At 38.7% G+C, this 21,971-nt stretch overlaps 2 protein-coding genes across 2 annotated transcripts in view; both read right to left on the reverse strand.

The window, feature by feature from the left end:
* Positions 1-5,395: 5,395 nt before the first annotated feature.
* Positions 5,396-8,476, reverse strand: LOC113466836 (serine-rich adhesin for platelets-like). Its single transcript, XM_026822552.1, has 2 exons — positions 6,385-8,476; positions 5,396-6,060 (listed from the first exon to the last, which is right to left on the reverse strand). The coding sequence occupies exon 1, from the start codon at positions 8,405-8,407 to the stop codon at positions 6,476-6,478; it is 1,932 nt and encodes a 643-aa protein (XP_026678353.1). The 5' UTR covers positions 8,408-8,476; the 3' UTR covers positions 5,396-6,060; positions 6,385-6,475.
* Positions 8,477-13,294: 4,818 nt separating this feature from the next.
* The window catches only part of LOC113466834, a 61,529-nt gene continuing 52,852 nt past the window's right edge, over positions 13,295-21,971 (reverse strand). The window contains exons 12-17 of the mRNA XM_026822549.1: positions 20,584-21,007; positions 19,906-20,545; positions 19,003-19,870; positions 17,919-18,902; positions 14,407-14,689; positions 13,295-13,413 (exon numbers count right to left, since the gene is read on the reverse strand). Coding sequence (XP_026678350.1) covers positions 13,341-13,413; positions 14,407-14,689; positions 17,919-18,902; positions 19,003-19,870; positions 19,906-20,545; positions 20,584-21,007 — 3,272 coding nt within the window. The 3' untranslated portion in view covers positions 13,295-13,340. The remainder of the gene's footprint in view (positions 13,414-14,406; positions 14,690-17,918; positions 18,903-19,002; positions 19,871-19,905; positions 20,546-20,583; positions 21,008-21,971) is intronic.

The raw sequence follows: 21,971 nt of genomic DNA on the forward strand, positions 1-21,971 counted from the left end.
TCCTTGTATCAAACATCTTAAAAAAAATAATAAATAAATAAAATAAAATAAAAAAAAGGGTACAAAATAATCAATTAATAATACATAGGTTATTAGCTTTAAAAAATAGTCCTTACCTTTTTCTAGTTTCCGGATGAGGTGTCAAGTTACTTCAGTTAAATTTGTGACAATGGTTTAAGAAGGACCATTCATAGGTGTTTAATTCCTAGGTAATAGGTGTTTAATACGGTTAATACCTAGGTATAATAGGTGTTTAATTCCTAGGTAATAGGTGTTTAATACGGTTAATACCTAGGTATAATAGGTGTTTAATACGGTTAGTAATGTTAGTATCAATACCTATGTAATAGGTGTTTAAGCATTTATTTACTTGGAATTTATTTCATACATAGGTATTTATCTAAGTAGGTACCTATTTATTTTTTTTTAGGTAGTAGATATTATTATTATTATTATTATTATTATTTTTGTAGTAGGTACCTAGGTAACTTCTATTTTTTAGGAAATTTGCTGAATTAGTTGAGCTGACTGGAAGATTTGTTTTTGATTGAACATTTTTGGTTTCAGGAGGTGGATTTTTACCATTTTCATTGACTCCTATAGAGCCTTTTGTGTAAGGTACTTTGTAATTCGGTTCGACGCTTTCTTTATGAGGTAGGGACCTGCCTGGGGGTTAATAGGTGGTTAATTCCTAGGTGTTTAATACGGTTAATACCTAGGTATAATAGGTGTTTAATACGGTTAGTATCAATACCTATGTAAAAGGTATTTAAGCATCTATTTACTTTGAATTTATTTCATACATAGGTATTTATCTAAGTACCTATTTATTTTTTTAGTATTTTTTTTCTTGTAGTACCTAGGTAACTTCTAAATTCCCTTAAAAAGGTAGGTTTGGTTTGTTATATTTTGTTAGGTATACCTATAATAATTATGATTAATACCTCCTAAGTAGGTAGCTAGATAATGCTCTATAATACCTCCTAATAACTAACCAGGTAGGTATTATAGAGCAGCTTTTTTAGTTAAAACTTTACTTTTTCTTTCTTAATTAAAATTGAGAGAGAATTGCAAAGGAGAGACACTTGGTAATGCTGTGATAAAAAAAAAATAAATAAATAAAAAATGGACTATAGCATTGTTATCAACTTATCAGAAAAAATACATAATATGAAATAAACCTACATAAGTACCTACTCTAGAGTCTAGATTTTTTACCAACCTTAAAATTAAAGGTGCAATTGAAGATTATCACTACTTAGTATGTACCGTAAGTAAAGTAGTTATATCTAGACGAGATGTTTTATGTACCTTCGTAGTGTAGGTAACTACTTGAAAGTTTCAAACTAATTAGTTGTCCAAACAGTGTAAATGGTTAACTTCGTAACTTTTAATTAAAACTTTAAAACTAACACAAACTCTCGTAAAAAAATCACTGTCTTCTGAAAATTGCAATTTAAAAAACCAACTTTTAATTTCTTTCAAATCAGGATTTCTACAACGGAATACCAAGTTGTTTACGCCAAAAAAATCACAACTTAAAATAGCAAATTTTTTACATCTTTACAAAAATCCCATCGTCTTGCAAAAATAGAAACCTAAATTTTACACACACAAAACGACAATGGAATTTCACGAAAAAGTTCGCAGAGAGGAATAAACACGTCGCCAAAAGTTGACGCAAAAATCACGAGGGAAAACTGAAAACTGGCGAGACAAAAATTTTGAATTCGAGGGAGAGAAAAAATCAAAGGCTTCGGAAAATTTGAGAGAGAGAAAATGGAGATGAGAAAATTCGTTCCTTTTATCTTCGGATGAAGCATGCGTGTCGGGGACCGCAAAATGTTACCAAGACAGAATGGGAGAATGGATTGGAAAATTTCAGGATTACGGAATTTAAGGATAAACCTATCTTGAAGGTTGAAAAATCTCAAGCTAAAATGAATATCTAAATTTACCAAGACAGAATGGGAGAATGGAATAATGGATTGGAAAATTTCAGGATTACGGAATTTAAGGATAAACCTATCTTGAAGGTTGAAAAATCTCAAGCTAAAATGAATATCTAAAAAAATGTAACATGTAACCAACCTCAGAGGTGAAGTGGTAAGTACCGGTGGGCTTGGTATCTGGAGGTGCATGGTTCGAGTCCAAGTCAAGTCATGAAATTTAGCGTAGTGTATTAAGCGGGGAACGACATTTGTGACAAGCAGTTGTGCTTAACACAATTAAAATTCCTCCTACCTAAAATAATGACTACCAATGGTAACGTTCACTCTTCACTGCACCAAAAATATCTTAAAAAGGGTCAAAATTCACGCTATAAAGTGCATGGATGGAATAAATACATAAAGACCCGGGCAAGGGCCCAAATTATGAACTCATTCAAGTATGTAATACGTTTTCGAGGAGCTAAAAAGGTAATCCGATTTCGGGAATGGGCCGAAATTTACCTCTTTTGGCACCGGTTCTATCCACGAATAAACGTATATTATAAAGTAAATTATGGCTTTAAAAAAATTGGTAAAAAAAAAAAAAAAAAAAAAAAATGTTGTAGGGGGGAACAAGCCCCACTAGAAATTGCCCGTTTCAAATGTTTAAAAAAAAAAAAAAATAAATGTTGTAGGGGGATCAAGCCCTACTAGAAATTGCCCGTTTCAAATGTTTACAAAGGTGATCCATTTCGGAATTTTCGGATACATGTTGTCCAAATTTCTCCTATTTTCTAAAGTGAAATTAAGCGGTTAGAGGTACTCGGGTATATTATCAATCTACATAATTAATAAGTGAATAATACGGAAATGTAAATTGGATACCATCACTAGCGATAATTAATTAGTAAATAACAATGTCTAGATTTTTTACCAACCTTAAAATTAAAGGTGCAATTGAAGATTTTCACTACTTAGTACATACATATGTACCGTAAGTAAAGTAGTTATATCTAGACAAGATGTTTTATGTACCTTCGTACTCTTCGTAGTGTAACTACTTGAAAGTTTCAAACTAATTAGTTGTCCAAACAGTGTAAATGGTTAACTTCGTAACTTTTAATTAAAACTTTAAACTAACACAAAGTTACGTAAAAAAAAATCACTGTCTTCTGAAAATTGCAATTTAAAAAAACAACTTTTAATTTCTTTCAAATCAGGATTTCTACAACGGAATACCAAGTTGTTTACGCCAAAAAAATCACAACTTAAAATAGCAAATTCACTTGCTTTATCGTAGATTCTAGATCGACGGAGTTCTGTTTCGTCAGCTTTGGCGGATTTTGAAGTATCTTGTCGATTTTATTCTCAATGTCTTTTGTACTTCCAGAGCTTGTCGCTAGAGTTTCAGCACAACTTTCGTCTATTGTTTCAGGGATGACGCTTTCATTTTTATTTAGTTGTATAAACACTTGTGATTTGTGCAATGGTTGTTGAGGCTTTCAAAGAGGAGGAGGAAGAGGAAAAGAAGAAGGAGGAACAGGAAGAGGAGAAGGAGAAGGAGAAAGAGAAGAAGGTGAATGGGTACAGAAAGAGGAGGGAGAGAGGGGAAGAGAAGGGAGAGAATCATAGAACAACTTTACCTCCAGATACCCAAATATATGGAGGTGACGAAAAATTCCAACGGAAGGGAGGAGGAGGAGGAGAAGAAGGAAAAGGAAAAGGAGAAGAAGACGAAAAAGAAGAGGAGGAGGAGGAGGTGACATTCTGTGTGGTTGGTGTGAAGGTTGAAGGTATGCGGTATCTCTTGTAGAAATAAAATTGCCTAGTTTCCAATGTTACTAGGTAGCCAAGTGAAGACGTTTTTCTTTTTCCTATATTATCTTAAAAAGGGTCAAAATTCACGCTATAAAGTGCATGGATGGAATTGATGCATAAAGACCCGGGAAAGGACCCAAATTATGAACTCATTCAAGTATGTAATATATACGTTTTCGAGGAGCTAAAAAGGTAATCCGATTTCGGGAATGGGCCGAAATTTACCTCGTTTGGCACCGGGTCTCTCCACAAATAAACGTATATTATAAAGTAAATTATGGCTTTAAAAAATTGGTAAAAATAATAATAATAATAATAATAATAATAATAATAATAATAATAATAATAATAATAATAATAATAATAATAATAATAATAATAATAATAATAATAATAATAATAATAATAATAATAATAATAATAATAATAATAATAATAATAATAATAATAATAATAATAATAATAATAATAATAATAATAATAATAATAATAATAATAATAATAATAATAATAATAATAATAATAATAATAATAATAATAATAATAGAAGGAGAGAGAGAGAAAGAGAGGAGAGAGAGAGAGAGAGAGAGAGAGAGAGAGAGAGAGAGAGATTACAGAACGAAGAAAAAAAAAAGAGAGAAAGAGGGGGATGAGAAGAAAAGAAAAGGGAAGATGTGTTATTTTTTAATTTAATTAGGTATAGTTACAATTTCCCCTTTCTCTCCCTCCCTTTCTTCTGGGATATTTCTTTTCTCTCCCTCTCTCTTCGTCCCCTTTTCCCTCTTTACCCTTTTTCTCTTCGTCTCCCTTCCCTCTCTTCATCCCTTTTTTCTCTCCCTTCATTCCCCTTATCCTAGATATTTCTTTTCTCCTTTTTAGTCCGTCCTTCCTTTATTATTACGATAGTAATAAAAATGCAATTTCTTTGTGTTATTATGTCACAACTTTGGTGCTCACTGCAGCATTGTAGGATTTTTCCCAATAAGTATCTCAATAATGCGATGTAAACCGCCGTTTTGCGTATTGCCTTATGGTCAGTCAGCTAATTTTCGCACTCCTTATGGCCAATCAGTTGAATTTTGTGTAATCAGTTTTTTAGGTATACCCCGAAAATAACAGCCTCTTTTTAATAAAGCAAAAATTTTCATTTACAATTTAGCGACTGACAACTAAATACAACACTTACAATATCTACCTACATACATTCCGTGTCCATTAAAGTAGGAAAATAAAACTAATAAATTAATAAAAAAAAATTCAATTCAATAGGAAAACCAGGACTTAAATGCAGATTACTTAAACTAAAAAAGAGACGTTGCCGTTCTACTCGAGCTGATAAACAAGACCTGACCGCAATAGCACTTCAATTAGATAAAGTATAAAATCTTCAGTTCAATGCAATAAGCTACAAGGCATCACGTAATTCAAAATAAATAAACTTTAAGACTGAAAAAAATATATATAAAATGTATTAAAAGATAAAGAAAATGGATAAAATAAATCGAAAGAAATTAAAAGAAAATGAGAAAAAAATTACAAGAAATCTATATAGAAATAGAGAGGCCAAGATGAAAAAGTGGAAAGAAGGGGAGAAGGAACGAGGAGAGAAGGAAGGAGGGAGAGGAATACTTCGAGAAAGAAAAGAAGAGAAGAGAAGGAGGGAGTGAGATACTTTGAGAAAAGAACAATTGGCAAGAGAAGAAAATGAAAGATGAAACGGTCGGAGAAGGAAAAGACAAACAGAAAGTAGAGAAACAGAGAAGCAAAAACCAACTAAAGAAAGTTAAAAACATTATAAAAAACGTGATTTCATTTAAAATGAAATATTTGAGACTTTTCGTGTCCCCACCCGAGAGGGATGGGATGGGGGTGGGAGGGGATTGGGAAGGAAACTGTCAGTGGTGTAGTCGGGGAACGAAGGTCCCTTGATATGAGAAATCAGATCTAGTTGTCAAGGACATAAAAATCATACCTAAAAATCCTTTCACCGTCAATTTAATACACGCCAATCCACGAACAAAATATTGGCTCTCAAGACACACTGGAGCATCGATTCCAAATCCAAACATATGATTTGCCAAAATTTGCTTCGGTCTGACTTGAGAGAGAGGATTTTTGGTCCTAAATATGCATGTAGTAGCCTTTAATGCTGTTTGCCCCTACAACTAAGCTTCAGAGTGAGTTCATTTCGTATGGAGTTAACCTGAAATATGAATGTTAATGGATGCGTCGGTAAAGGTCATACTGATAGAGAGAGGGAAGAAAATATGAATGTTAGACTGGGCTGACCACAGGAATGGCAAAATTCCACCTCCCTGGGTCCAATCCACGAACAAAATATTGGCTCTCAAGACACACTGAAGCATCGATTTCAAATCCAAACATATGATTTGCCAAAATTTGCTTCGGTCTGACTTGGGAGAGAGAATTTTTGGTCCGAAATATGCATGTAGTAGCCTTTAAGGCTGTTTGCCCCTACAACTAAGCTTCAGAGTGAGTTCATTTCGTATGGAGTTAAGCTGAAATATGAATGTTAATGGATGCGTCGGTAACTTTGTAAAGGTCATACTGATAGAGAGAGGGAAGAAAATATGAATGTTAGACTGGGCTGACCACAGGAATGGCAAAATTCCACCTCCCTGGGTCATACCCACACCACTGAATGAATAAGATCGCAACACTGATGCCAACTGGAGAGGGGAAGGGAGAGAACGGAAAAAAATGTTCTACGATTTTTTCTTCCTTTTAATTGTACTCATTCCACTGGCAGTGGCACTATTTGAACTTTTATCCGAGCTCAAAGTTTCCGTCGAAGATTTCTTATCTTTGCTGGAACTTGTCCCCGTGACATCAATTTTCTGTGTCGTAGGGTGAGTGACATCGTTTTTATTGGATATGACATCGTTTTTAGAGGATATGGCATCGTTTTTGTGTGTATTAGAGGATATGACCTCATTTTTGTGTGTATTAGAGGATATGACATCATTTTTATTAGAGGATATGTCATTGTTTTTATGTGCATTAGGGGATATAGCATCGTTTTTATGGGATATTACATTGCTTTTCTGTGTATTAGAGGATATGACATCTTTATGTGTCGTAGGGGATAGTGTGTCAATTGATTTGGCCTGTGACACAGTATTGCTAGGAACTTGAGTAGTGGAATTAGTGGAAGCACTTGTACTATGAGGAACACTAGAACTAGAACTAGGGGGTGAGGAGATGGGAATATTTACAGAATTGGTTACACTTGGGGAATTTGCTGAATTAGTTGAGCTGACTGGAAGATTCGTTTTTGATTGAACATTTTTGGTTTCAGGAGGTGGATTTTCACCATATTCATTGACTCCTATAGAGCCTTTTGTGTAAGGTACTTTGTAATTCGGTTCGACGCTTTCTTTATGAGGTAGGGACCTGCCTGGGGGTACACCTGATATAATATTAGCCTGTGTTCCTATCATTATATTGGATTGGACACCCTGACCGGCAGGTTTGTTTCTATTGGGTAAAACCCTAGGTGTTGTGCTGGGTACTTCTGGAAGCGCACCACTATTTGTGTTAGCTACAGGAACTTTCTTCGGTGTGATTTGTGACAGTTGAGGTTTGATAATGTATTTAGGTTCTTTTGAAACTTTTGTGGTTTTCTGTTGGGAATTTAACAGTTGTTGAGGATTTTGGTTGGTGTTCCTAATGATTGCGTATGTGGAGGTCTTATCGTTTATAGGCAAAGATGCTGTGGCAGTAGATATGGTATTTGGAACAGTAGACGTGGTATTAGGGATCGAACTTTCTAGTTTTTCCTTCTCCAATCGAATCATTTTCAAAGTCTTGTAAATTTCTTCTGGTGTTTTGTTTTGTTGTTTATGTACAAACGGGATATCAGTGACAGGATTGGATGGAGCGCCACTAGTGGCAGGATTAGGAACTACATTGGTTACGCTACTATCGTGGAATACAGTTTCGTAGAAAACATTTTCCTCACTCAAGTTTATACATTCCGGACTAGTCTCTTTCGCTATGTGCTCATGTTTACGTTCCTTTGCCGTGTCTCGTTTGCTTTGATCTTTTTCTCCACTGCTGCCGCTGCTAAGTTTGTTAAGAATTTTGTTCTTCTGTTTCTTAATAGCGCTTTCAAAGGAGTTGGAATTTCTCGAGACTTCGGGTGTTTCAGTTGTTGCACTAGACGTAGGTTCGATATTTGGAACATTATGTTCTATTGCTGCCATGTTACTTTTGACTTGCTTTATCGTAGATTCTAGATCGACGGAGTTCTGTTTCGTCAGCTTTGGTGGATTTTGAAGTATTTTGTCGATTTTATTCTCAATGTCTTTTGTACTTCCAGAGCTTGTCGCTAAAGTTTCAGCACAGCTTTCGTCTATTGTTTCAGGGATGACGCTTTCATTTTTATTTAGTTGTATAAACACTTGTGATTTGTGCAATGGTTGTTGAGGCTTTCGACCCAATGTGGAGGATATGCGAGGGGGTGGCAAGGGTGGGATCTTAGGTCCCCCTCCTTGATTATCAGCTGAGCATAGATCGAATGAGTTAGGTGGCAGAGACAGCCTCCGGACATCTATTGGTAACGCAGGTAATGGCGTTGGTATGCCAGGATATTCAGGTAGAACTTTGGGGAAGTTTCGTCTCATGATCCCATTCATCGTCTGCTGATGTGTAAGAGGCAGAATTTCTTTTTCATCTCTTGACGTTACGTTTATATCTGCATTTAATTTCCCGAATGTAACACGTAACCAACTTCAGAGGTGAAGTGGTAAGTACCGGTGGGCTTGGTATCTGGAGGTGCATGGTTCGAGTCCAAGTCAAGTCATAAAATTTAGCGTAGAGTATTAAGCGGGGAACGACATTTGTGATAAGCAGTTGTGCTAAACAATTAAAATTCCTCCTACCTAAAATAATGACTACCAATGGTAACGTTCACCAAAAATATCTTAAAAAGGTATACTTCTCTAGGAGAGCCAATCTGTCAAGTAGCAACATAATAGGTAATATAGGAAAAAGAATAACGTCTTCACTTGACTAGTAACTTTGGAAATTGTAGGCAATTTTCAACAATTATATACCTAACTAAAACTAAAAAAAAAAAAAAAATATATCTCTTGTAATAAAATTGTTTTTATCTCTTGTAGAAATAAAATTGCCTAGTTTCCAATGTTACTAGGTAGCCAAGTGAAGACGTTTTTCTTTTTCCTATATTATCTTAAAAAGGGTCAAAATTCACGCTATAAAGTGCATGGATGGAATTGATGCATAAAGACCCGGGAAAGGACCCAAATTATGAACTCATTCAAGTATGTAATATATACGTTTTCGAGGAGCTAAAAAGGTAATCCGATTTCGGGAATGGGCCGAAATTTACCTCAGGTTTTCCTCGTTTTGATCACATCGTAGTTCCCTTCTTTTTGAACATTCCCACGGTCTTTCCTATCTAAATAAATATTCTCCTTTTGCTTGAAATCTCTAGCAGTGCCTGCTTTGGGAGCTTTCCCGCCGTCATCACTGGTTCCATCCATCTCAAACTGGGTTTCCCCATTACATTTCTCTACAATCCATTGTCTCACTTTCATATTGGCATCCACAGTACTCGAGCTATTCTTCCGCTCATAGTTCTGTTTATTCGTGCTGACTGCCTCATAGTCACTATTGTTATGCTTCAGGATACTCTTCACATCTGGAGGCGTGGTCACGGCAGACGACGTCTTTTTCATGTAGATCTGACTCTCCACTTCGTCGTCGGTGAATTCATACTCGTCATCCCCATCAGTGTTTCTGGATGTGCATTGGAAGTGTCTCATCCTCGCGTTGTTGAACAAGTGTTCCCTCATGTTCAGCCGATTCTTTTGGTAGAAAATGAACACAAACGCGAACAAGTTCAGCAAGAGGAAGATGACTCCTAGGGTGATTAATATGCCAGAGATGGAGGAGCTCTTCACGTTTTCGTCGTCAGACGGGTCGCTTTTTTCCGTGCGTCCAAACTGGGGCCGGGTTCCGAAATTATCATACGGGTTGAAGTCCTCCCTCGCTTCGTTCGGTTTGGGCAGCGGTTGTTCTATCCAAGGCCGCGGGTCAAAATCTCTCGGTTTAGGCTCCGGCTCGGGACGACGTCCATACTTGGGCTCCGCGTAGTCTCGGTCAGGTTCGGGATTCGGCGGAAACTCCCGAAGGATGGACGGATAGCGCGAGGCATACTTGTCAATTCCGCCGCTAGGGGTGAGGCATTGACTGAGCGTGTGAGGGAGGTTGACGTTCCAGTAACGAACCTTGTCCGCCTTGTAGTGCTTGCTCACCCTTGGAGGTATGTCTGAAACAAACCATACAACACGATTATATGTTTAGCTAGGGGACGTTAAACAGAGAGTAGACTAGCGTCTGGCTGTGCGACTATAAACAGGGAGGAGAACAGTCAACCCTAACCAGCCTAGCTAGCTGAAAGAACAAGCACAAGTCCTCACGATGGTTGACTGCGGTTCAGGACGAGCCAATTAAACATGGCTAGACACCATCACCCTGGTATATGGCTGATAGAAGAGATATTTTCTCCATTTCATCACCTTTCGGCTATAGCTAAAGCCGCTACAACAACAACAACATTACTCACTAGGAATAAAGTCGGTCAAAATAATAAACAAGCTTTCAAAGTCATGGTAAACACTCATGGGAAACACAACTACAACTATTGTCATATCTATAGTTACAACTCAAACTGTAGTTACAACTACAACTCTAGTTCGAACATTAGCACCCACATTGCATAATGGTATTCGTATCTAGTGCAGATAATCGTAGTTTCAACTACAACTATTGTCATAATATCTATAGTCACAACTCAAACTGTAGTTACAACTACAACTCTAGTTCGAACATTAGCACCCACATTGCATAATGGTATTCGTATCTAGTGCAGATAATAAAATCATTTTTATTAGGTCACTAAGACGGAGGGAATCATAAAAACATTATCTCATAAATAACAAATAACTAGACACCCCTATCTTGTTCGCTAAAAAAAAGTTCACATCTCTGTAAGGCGAGAGAGAAAAAACTGTACATAAAATAAACCCGACACATATTTCACTGACATATTAACTCTGAGTTTTTTTCTATAAAAAAAAAAAGAAGAAGGAGAGGAGGAAGAAGGAGGAGGAGGAGGAAGAGGAAGAAGAGGAAGAAGAAGAAGAAGGAGGAGGAGGAAAACTGTACATAAAATAAACCCGACACATATTTCACTGACATATTAACTCTGAGTTTTTTTCTATAAAAAAAAGAAGAAGGAGAGGAAGAAGAAGAAGGAGGAGGAAGAGGGAGAGGAAGAGGAGGAGGAGGAGGAGGAGGAGGAGGAGGAGGAGGAGGAGGAAAAATGTATCGAGGCAAAAAGGAAATAATTGTTTCTAACAACCCCCTCCAGTTTTCACTCCAGAATAGAATAGAATATACCTAGTTTATCTTGCTGGGATAGGACTGAAAAGTCCCTTTAGCCCCGCAGTGTAATCAAGAAGTCCAACTCATTTCAGACCTCATCAAGCCAGTCTACTTACTAGTTAGCTTGAATGGAATTGAATAGCTTGAAGGGTAGCGCGACTGCCTTGTAAGCCCCTAGGTCGCGGGTTCGATTCCCGCCCAGGGCAAACGTCATACTACACAAAACAGCAGATTCGCTCTCCTATCCTGGCCTCCTTCTGTTCGTGACTGCGGACTTGTAAGCCCCAAGGTCGCGGGTTCGATTCCCGCCCAGGGCAAACGTCATACTACACAAAACAGCAGATTCGCTCTCCTATCCTGGCCTCCTTCTGTTCGTTTTCGGGACAGGAAATCACCTGTTAAGTTCCATTTGATTTATATAGGCTTAACAGGGCTGTTAAGCTAACGAACCGTTAGGGGCTAAAATCTAGTGCAATAGTCCTAAACTAAAAGGGACGCGGCACATAAGGGATCAGGAAGAGACCGCCTTAACATAATAATAGGGTTTTGTTTAGTTTGAGATAATGGTCAAGTACAATATCATACATATTTCTGGACATGGTCTTCACTTGACTGGAGTGCGCACATAAGGGATCAGGAAGAGACCGCCTTAATATAATAATAGGGTTTTGTTTAGTTTGAGATAATGGTCAAGTACAATATCATACATATTTCTGGACATGGTCTTCACTTGACTGGAGTGGGCACATAAGGGATCAGGAAGAGACCGCCTTAACATAATATTAGGGTTTTGTTTAGTTTGAGATAATGGTCAAGTACAATATCATACATATGTCTGGACATGGTCTTCACTTGACTGGAGTGGATTACGGACTGTCCCCTATCTAATAGACGTTAATAAACAAGACTAAAGATAAAGGGATAATAGGGGCTAAAAAGAGGGTTGAAGGTTGGTGACCCATCCTAAGGTTTATCGAGTAAATATTTTGTTCCTGAGTGTACTTGCAACCCATGATAGGTTCTCAGCAGTTACAGTTCCCTCTATCAAACCTCTGTACTCTGTAGTAAAATCGTGTATAAAATAGTAATTTATCAACAAAGTTTTTTTTTTTTTCCAAACAAGCCATCATCATGATGGCCATAGTAGTGGTCGAAATATATCAACTCGTCTGTCCTTTTATCTTCAGTCTTGTTTATTAACGTCTATTAGATAGGGGACAGTCCGTAATCCACTCCAGTCAAGTGAAGACCATGTCCAGAAATATGTATAATAGAAGTGACATCGTTTTTATGGGATATGACAACGTTTTTAGAGGATATGGCATCGTTTTTGTGTGTATTAGAGGATATGACCTCATTTTTATGTGTATTAGAGGACATGACATCATTTTTATTAGAGGATATGTCATTGTTTTTATGTGTATTAGGGGATATAGCATCGTTTTTATGGGATATTACATTGCTTTTCTGTGTATTAGAGGATATGACATCTTTATGTGTCGTAGGGGATCGTGAGGACAATTGAGTGGCTACTTTAATCGAGTAGCTACCAGTGGCGACATTACCAGAGTAAAAAGAAAAATTATAGATATGTCAGAAATAGTAAAGGAGGGTCTTAGTAATGCTGTGATATCCACAACAAGTTCTGAAAAATGATTGATTGTTGTTGTTGTTGTAGCGGCTTTAGCTTTCGCCGAATGGTGATGGCAGATTAAAGAGAAGATATCTTTTTGTATCTGCCATACACCGATTGATTGTTGTTGTTGTTGTTGTAGCGGCTTTAGCTTTCGCCGAATGGTGATGGCAGATTAAAGAGAAGATATCTTTTTGTATCTGCCATACACCTGGGGATGGTCCTAGCCATGATTATTAGGCTCGTCCTGAACCGCAGTCAAGCATCGTGAGGCGAAAGCTAAAAGCTTCATGATTAATAGATTGACCTCAGTTTTGAGTATGTACTCAAATTAAGAAATTAGACCAAGTGACTTACATATGGAAACAGGCCATTGTCCGTCTTATGTCCGAACACGTAGAAATACGTCTCCCTATTCGCCTTAGCATGGTACTCCCCCATCTGTATAACGGGAGCATTGTACAGCGCATCATTGAGAATGGACAGCACATTGTCCCGATTCTGCTCGGCCTCGGATTTGGGCGTCATGCCGGCCAGGCTCTTGTTCCAGTTGTTGTACTCCTGCAGGATTTTGGCCAGGGCCACATCTGGATGAGCCTGGGGAGAAAAAGGATAGGAGGATTTTTACTTTTTACCTTCTCCTCCCATAGGAAAGAAAGTAATGTGATCGGGTGCAATTTTCGATGGTCAGTTTTTAGTACCAAAACAAGTTTTGAGGTCCCTAGGGCCTAGAGCCTAAATTCAAAGTTTCAGCCATTGGTCCATGTGTCTGACTGTGAAAGTAATGTAATCGGGTGCAATTTTCGATGGCCAGTTTTTAGTACCAAAACAAGTTTTGAGGTCCCTAGGGCCTAGAGCCTAAATTCAAAGTTTCAGCCATTGGTCCATGTGTCTGACTGTAAACAAAATATCTCGAGAACAGTAAGAACTAGAGACTTGAAATTTGGTATGTAGTCTACAAATGTGACAAGGATGCAACACGAAAAAATAGGTGCTGCGATTGGCGGTATTTTGACCACTTTTGGGCGGTTTCGGTATAATTCAATAGGATAAGGAAAGTCGTGTGTTGTTCACACCAGATTTTTATGCTTTCGGTTCAAGTCAATTATCTACGAGCACGAAGGTAAGTTCGGCTTCAGTAAGCAGTGTTATATTGAACACGAAACAAACGAATACTAAAATCATTTAAATCCCCCTTAATTAAAGCCATGGATTACTACAACAGCCTGACTACCGGACCTGACATTTTTAAATAAATGTCGGACCTGGCACCTCCGCAGGTGAGATGGTGAGAATTTTCGTCTGCTATCATAGAGCAGAATGAACACAGGAATAACAATAAATTCTTCATCTCGTGCGAGTGGGATTAAAGTCCCATTAGCCCTATGAATGAGATTGTTGTCTCTTCTTACGAAAATTCCGAGTGCTGAGCGGAGTCCAGTCTACAATTGTACCCTTTGGCCCTGTTAAGTTCTACTTTTCCAGAACAGAATCAAATATTTACCTACTGAAAAATCCCATTCTTCAAAACAGAATCAAATATTTACCTACTGAAAAATCCCATTCTTCAGAACAGAATAAAATATTTACCTACTGAAAATGTCTCGGTAGACGGTCATACACTGTTCGGGATCATTCGGAATGACATTTCCATCTATAATCGGCCCGAACGCGGTCTTGAACCGGGGACTCTCTATATCCACGGCCGTGATGTCCGACAGCCGCTTGTTCCGAAGACAGATGGACATTTCCGGGTCGGTTTCCGGACAGTTGAAATGTTGAGCAACCTGGAGCGTGTACTGGAGTGGATGGGTGACCAGCGACCACAGGGAGAGCGCGGAGCCGCTCAGCAGAATGGCGCGCTTGAAGAGATCTGAAACGGCGGAAATGAAACGGATTGAAACGGTGAAAATGGAAAAATGTGCTTAAATGAGCTGAATGAAACGGAAAAATTCGTTTGTTTGCAAGTAGACGTAGGTATATGTCAAATCTTGTAACTAACTTTTGAGGCACTTTTACAGGACCGACTGACTTAGCTCTTGCTAAGTGTATATCTTGGATGACATATTGACTGTTGTTGCTGTAGCGGCTTTAGCTTTCGCCGAATGGTGATGGCAGATTAAAGAGAAGATATCTTTTTGTATCTGCCATACACCTGGGGATGGTTCTAGCCATGTTTAATAGGCTCGTCCTGAACCGCAGTCAAGCATCGTGAGGCGAAAGCTAAAAGCTTCATGATTGATTGACCTCAGTTTTGAGTATGTACTCAAATTCAGAAATTAGACCAAGTGACTTACATATGGAAACAGGCCATTGTCCGTCTAATTGAAACAGTGAAAGTGGAAAAATGTGGTTAAATGAGCTGAATGAAACGGAAAAATTCGTTTGTTTGCAAGTAGACGTATGTATATGTCAAATCTTGTAACTAACTTTTGAGGCACTTTTACAGGACCGACTGACTTAGCTCTTGCTAAGTGTATATCTTGGATGACAAGTGAAAGTGGAAAAATGTGCTTAAATGAGCTGAATGAAACGGAAAAATTCGTTTGTTTGCAAGTAGACGGTATGTATATGTCAAATCTTGTAACTAACTTTTGAGCCACTTTTACAGGACCGACTGACTTAGATCTTGCTAAGTGTATATCTTGGATGACAATATAGGATATTCTATCAAAAAATTTGGACGGTTGGTTAAGCTGTGTTTACACACAGTCGACGGACGGCTGTGGTAAAGGGACTTTCCAGTCCTATCCCAGCAAAATAAAAAAAGATATCTATATTCTATTCTACTTTTAAATTAAAATTTTACTTGTTTTTCTCGTGATACCGGTCTTGAAATTAGCTTGGAAATCTCGCATCGGATGTAGTTGCTAAAACTCCCATGTTTAAAGAAATAATATGCATAATAGATAGCGAAAAAGTTACCAAAAATTGAACTCGTTTTCAGTCGACGGACGGCGGTGGTAAAGGGACTTTTCAGTCCTATCCCAGCAAAATAAAAAAGATATCTATATTCTATTCTACTTTTAAATTAAAATTTTAGTTGTTTTTCTCGTGATACCGGTCTTGAAATCAGTTTGGAAATCTCACATCGGATGTAGTTGCTAAAACTCCCATGTTTAAAGAAATAATATGCATAATAGATAGCGAAAAAGTTACCAAAAATTGAACTCGTTTCTTGAGCTCTTTTTGAGAAAAAAGGATTACTCAAAAAAGAGTTAAAAACTCCAAAGAAAGAAGAAAGTTTATCAAGTGAGAGAGAATGAAATTTCTTTCTCTCTCTCTCTCTTTCTCCTTTCCCTCTCTTCTCCCTCTCTCCTTTTTCCTTCCTTTCTCTCTTTCCCTCTTAACTTTTCCGCCCTGAACTCGTTTCTTGAGCTCTTTTTGAGAAAAAAGGATTACTCAAAAAAGAGTTAAAAACTCCAAAGAAAGAAGAAAGTTTATCAAGTGAGAGAGAATGAAATTTCTTTCTCTCTCTCTCTCTTTCTCCTTTCCCTCTCTTCTCCCTCTCTCCTTTTTCCTTCCTTTCTCTCTTTCCCTCTTAACTTTTCCGCCCTTCTCTCTCTCCCCCCCCTCTCTCCTTTTTCCTGTCTAGTTTCCTTTAAGTAAATGAACATGAAAAATAGAGAAAAGTGAAAAGAATTTTCCAAGTTCTCTCTCTTCTTTCTCTCCTTCTCCTCCTCCGCTCCCTCTCTCTCTTTCTCCTTTCCCTCTCTTCTCCCTCTCTCCTTTTTTCTTCCTTTCTCTCTCTCCCTCTTAACTTTTCCGCCTTTCTCTCTCTCCCCCCCTCTCTCCTTTTTCCTGTCTAGTTTCCCTTAAGTAAATGAACATGAAAAATAGAGAAAAGTGAAAAGAATTTTCCAAGTTCTCTCTCTTCTTTCTCTCCTTCTCCTCCTCCGCTCCTTCTTTATCCTTTACTCTTTTATCTCGAACTCTTCATTCATGTTTATGAAATGAACTGACAAACAAAATGGAAAACAAAACAAGGAAAAGAAGTAAGAAGAAGAAAAAGAAGCAAAGGAAGAAGAATAACAGGAGAATGAATGGGAGAGGAAAAAGAAAGAGAAGAGAGACCGGTAGGGAATGGAGGAAGGAAGAAGAAGCAGAAGAAAATGATGAAGAAGAAGCTTCGTCAAAGTTTCAACTTCAAAGACATTTCAAGAAAGTCGCATGCCGCGAGACATAAGAATAATTAATTCTTGCTTTTCCTTTCCTTCATCTTCTCTCTCTCTCCCTTCCTATCTCTTTTCTATTTCTCTTTCTCTCTCTCTCTCCCTTCCTCTCTCTTTTCTATTTCTCTCTCACTCTCTCTCCCTCCCTCTCTCTCTATCTCTCCCTACTCAGTCAGTTTCTTCCTCTCTCTTCTCTTTTTCTGTCTCTCTTCCTCCTCTACCCTTTTCTCTCTCTCTCTTATTCCCTCTTGGTATTAGTATATTAACATGTAGTAAAAGGACCATTTTTTTCATTTCCCCTAATAAATGGGTTATATTAGCTTTCTAAAAACCCAATTCTTTGCGGACCACTGTTATGATAACTGTCACCGTCTTGTGGAAATAGTGTGAAGGCCAATAAGAGGAGATGAATTTCAGTTCAGGCTTATAATTTGATCTTTACATGCAAGTAATTAAAACAACCACTTCATATTAATGACAGATTAAAACGAGTATTCCGCCAGCCTAGTTAGCTTGGTTGGTATATTTGATCTTTACATGCAAGTAATTAAAACAACCACTTCATATTAATGTCAGATTAAAACGAGTATTCCGCCTGCCTAGTTAGCTTGGTTGGTAGTGCGTCTGCCTTGTAAGAAATAGGTCACGAGTTCGATTTCCGCAAGGGGCGAATTTTATCCTAAACAGGTAAAGTTTGTTCTCGGAACAGCTGGCTTTCTACTATTCTGTCCTCTTTCTCTCTTTGACTTCGAGACAATAAGACCTCCCTCTAAAAAAATCTCCAATCAAGGGGTTCCCAAAGTGGTGTGTTTATTAGTGGTCCGCCACTTCAAAAATGTTAGAAACCGCTGCACTCGTGGAATGAAAAGAATGAACTTTTCGAAGTAAATGTAACCCTAGGCGTTGTATTGGGTACTTCTGGAAGCGTACCACTATTTGTGTTAGCGACAGCATGAGGAATTTTCTTCGGTGTGATTTGTGACAATTGAGGTTTGATAATGTATTTGGGTTCTTTTGAAACTTTTGTGGTTTTCTGTTGGGAATTCAACAGTTGTTGAGGATTTTGGTTGGTGTTCCTAATGATTGCGTATGTGGAGGTCTTATCGTTTATAGGCAAAGATGCTGTGGCAGTGGATATGGTATTTGGAACAGTAGACGTGGTATTAGGGATCGAACTTTCTAGTTTTTCCTTCTCCAATCGAATCATTTTCAAAGTCTTGTAAATTTCTTCTGGTGTTTTGTTTTGTTGTTTATGTACAAACGGGATATCAGTGACAGGATTGGATGGAGCGCCACTAGTGGCAGGATTAGGAACTACATTGGTTACGCTACTATCGTGGAATACAGTTTCGTAGAAAACATTTTCCTCACTCAAGTTTATACATTCCGGACTAGTCTCTTTCGCTATGTGCTCATGTTTACGTTCCTTTGCCGTGTCTCGTTTGCTTTGATCTTTTTCTCCACTGCTGCCGCTGCTAAGTTTGTTAAGAATTTTGTTCTTCTGTTTCTTAATAGCGCTTTCAAAGGAGTTGGAATTTCTCGAGACTTCGGGTGTTTCAGTTGTTGCACTAGACGTAGGTTCGATATTTGGAACATTATGTTCTATTGCTGCCATGTTACTTTTCACTTGCTTTATCGTAGATTCTAGATCGACGGAGTTCTGTTTCGTCAGCTTTGGCGGATTTTGAAGTATCTTGTCGATTTTATTCTCAATGTCTTTTGTACTTCCAGAGCTTGTCGCTAGAGTTTCAGCACAACTTTCGTCTATTGTTTCAGGGATGACGCTTTCATTTTTATTTAGTTGTATAAACACTTGTGATTTGTGCAATGGTTGTTGAGGCTTTCGACCCAATGTGGAGGATATGCGAGGGGGTGGCAAGGGTGGGATCTTAGGTCCCCCTCCTTGATTATCAGCTGAGCATAGATCGAATGAGTTAGGTGGCAGAGACAGCCTCCGGACATCTATTGGTAACGCAGGTAATGGCGTTGGTATGCCAGGATATTCAGGTAGAACTTTGGGGAAGTTTCGTCTCATGGTCTATTGGCAACGCAGGTAATGGCGTTGGTATGCCAGGATATTCAGGGAGAACTTTGGGAAAGTTTCGTCTCGTGATCCCATTCATCGTCTGCTGATGTGTAAGAGGCAGAATTTCTTTTTCATCTCTTGACGTTACGTTTATATCTGCATTTAATTTCCCACTCAGTTTCCCATCGTCCAAGATATTGGCTTCGTTCTTGTGTACTGTCTTTGGTTTTTTCAACGTTTTCGTTTTTGCGTTGACAACCTCTTGGAATGTTTTGTTAGAGTCTATCAGCTGTTTGAGCTCATGAATGGAAGTAGTCGACATGGACCGTTTTTTGTTAAAGTTGCTCGGCAATGTTCGGCTTTTCTCGTCGATAAGTTCATCGTCTGGATAATCGAAACTCTTATTCTTCCTCAACACCAGAGGTATTTCACACTCGTCTTTACTTATTTCGTTGAGGGATTTACTTGATTTTGTGATCTCAATGGGGATTTGTCTGAGCACACTTGCAGTACGGGTAGCCGGAGTAGCGTCCACAGCTACCGACACTTTCTTCACAGCTTGTTTCTTAGTACTGCTCGAATCATTGGAGGTTTTCCTCGTTTTGATCACATCGTAGTTCCCTTCTTTCTGAACATTCCCACGGTCTTTCCTATCTAAATAAATATTCTCCTTTTGCTTGAAATCTCTAGCAGTGCCTGCTTTGGGAGCTTTCCCGCCGTCATCACTGGTTCCATCCATCTCAAACTGGGTTTCCCCATTACATTTCTCTACAATCCATTGTCTCACTTTCATATTGGCATCCACAGTACTCGAGCTATTCTTCCGCTCATAGTTCTGTTTATTCGTGCTGACTGCCTCTGAACATTCCCACGGTCTTTCCTATCTATATAAATATTCTCCTTTTGCTTGAAATCTCTAGCAGTGCCTGCTTTGGGAGCTTTCCCGCCGTCATCACTGGTTCCATCCATCTCGAACTGGGTCTCTCCATTACATTTCTCCACAATCCATTGTCTCACTTTCATATTGGCATCCACAGTACTCGAGCTATTCTTCCGCTCATAGTTCTGTTTATTCGTGCTGACTGCCTCATAGTCACTATTGTTATGCTTCAGGATACTCTTCACATCTGGAGGCGTGGTCACGGCAGACGACGTCTTTTTCATGTAGATCTGACTCTCCACTTCGTCGTCGGTGAATTCATACTCGTCATCCCCATCAGTGTTTCTGGATGTGCATTGGAAGTGTCTCATCCTCGCGTTGTTGAACAAGTGTTCCCTCATGTTCAGCCGATTCTTTTGGTAGAAAATGAATACAAACGCGAACAAGTTCAGCAAGAGGAAGATGACTCCTAGGGTGATTAATATGCCAGAGATGGAGGAGCTCTTTACGTTTTCGTCGTCAGACGGGTCGCTTTTTTCCGTGCGTCCAAACTGGGGCCGGGTTCCGAAATTATCATAAGGGTTGAAGTCCTCCCTCGCTTCGTTCGGTTTGGGCAGCGGTTGTTCTATCCAAGGCCGCGGGTCAAAATCTCTCGGTTTAGGCTCCGCACAAACGCGAACAAGTTCAGCAAGAGGAAGATGACTCCTAGGGTGATTAATATGCCAGAGATGGAGGAGCTCTTCACGTTTTCGTTGTCAGACGGGTCGCTTTCTTCCGTGCGTCCAAACTGGGGCCGGGTTCCGAAATTATCATACGGGTTGAAGTCCTCCCTCGCTTCGTTCGGTTTGGGCAGCGGTTGTTCTATCCAAGGCCGCGGGTCAAAATCTCTCGGTTTAGGCTCCGGCTCGGGACGACGTCCATACTTGGGCTCCACGTAGTCTCGGTCAGGTTCGGGATTCGGCGGAAACTCCCGAAGGATGGACGGATAGCGCGAGGCATACTTGTCAATTCCGCCGCTAGGGGTGAGGCATTGACTGAGCGTGTGAGGGAGGTTGACGTTCCAGTAACGAACCTTGTCCGCCTTGTAGTGCTTGCTCACTCTCGGAGGTATGTCTGAAACAAATCATACAACACGATTATATGTTTAGCTAGGGGACGTTAAACAGAGAGTAGACTATCTGGCTGTGCGACTATAAACAGGGAGGAGAACAGTCAACCCTAACCAGCCTAGCTAGCTGAAATAACAAGCACAAGTCCTCACGATGGTTGACTGCGGTTCAGGACGAGCCAATTAAGCATGGCTAGACACCATCACCCTGGTGTATGGCTGATAGAAGAGATATTTTCTCTATTTCATCACCTTTCGGCTATAGCTAAAGCCACTACAACAACAACAACAACAACAACAACAACAACAACAACAACAACAACAACAACAACAACAACAACAACAACAACATTACTCACTAGGAATAAAGTCGGTCAAAATAATAAACAAGCTTTCAAAGTCATGGTAAACACTCATGGGAAACCTAGGTACTGAACACAATTCAGAATTTAGTGCCAAGAGCAATGCTGTCTTTGCACACTGTTCTACAAATGAATGTCGCAGAGATAATAAATTGTATCATCTTCTGAAAGGATGTGCAACCAGTCAAAAGATAAATAAATAATTTATTTATTTATACAAATTATTTATTTTATTTTTGTTTATTAAAGTGTTAAATAAATAAGTAATTAGTATGTATTAAAAAATGGAATTTTGCTGCAAAAAAAAAAAAAAAAAAAAAAAAAAAAAAAAAATATTTTCACGACCGAAAAAACATCTACTGCAAACGGGGACCCGCCCTTAGCTTGGGCGCTGAACCCCGAATGTTCAAGCGTCAGGCGCGATGGGGAAGTTCGGATAAGTTAAGGTAAGTTCGATTGATCATTCATCTGACGAACTACTCCAGACTTTACTCAGACCTGAAGAACTAATGGTTGACGCCCCCATTTCCCTGAAAAGTCAGGATAGGGTCGTTCTATTTGATTCATATAAGGTAAGATAAGACCTCACTTTTGACCTCCCCCAACA

The sequence above is a fragment of the Diaphorina citri genome, unplaced genomic scaffold (assembly GCF_000475195.1).
Source record: "Diaphorina citri unplaced genomic scaffold, Diaci psyllid genome assembly version 1.1 scaffold341, whole genome shotgun sequence".
NCBI lineage: Eukaryota > Metazoa > Arthropoda > Insecta > Hemiptera > Psyllidae > Diaphorina > Diaphorina citri.

Excerpts from the sequence above, each read along its gene's own strand:
- LOC113466836 (XM_026822552.1), bottom strand. The coding sequence starts at position 8,407 with ATGAATGGGATCATGAGACGAAACTTCCCCAAAGTTCTACCTGAATAT.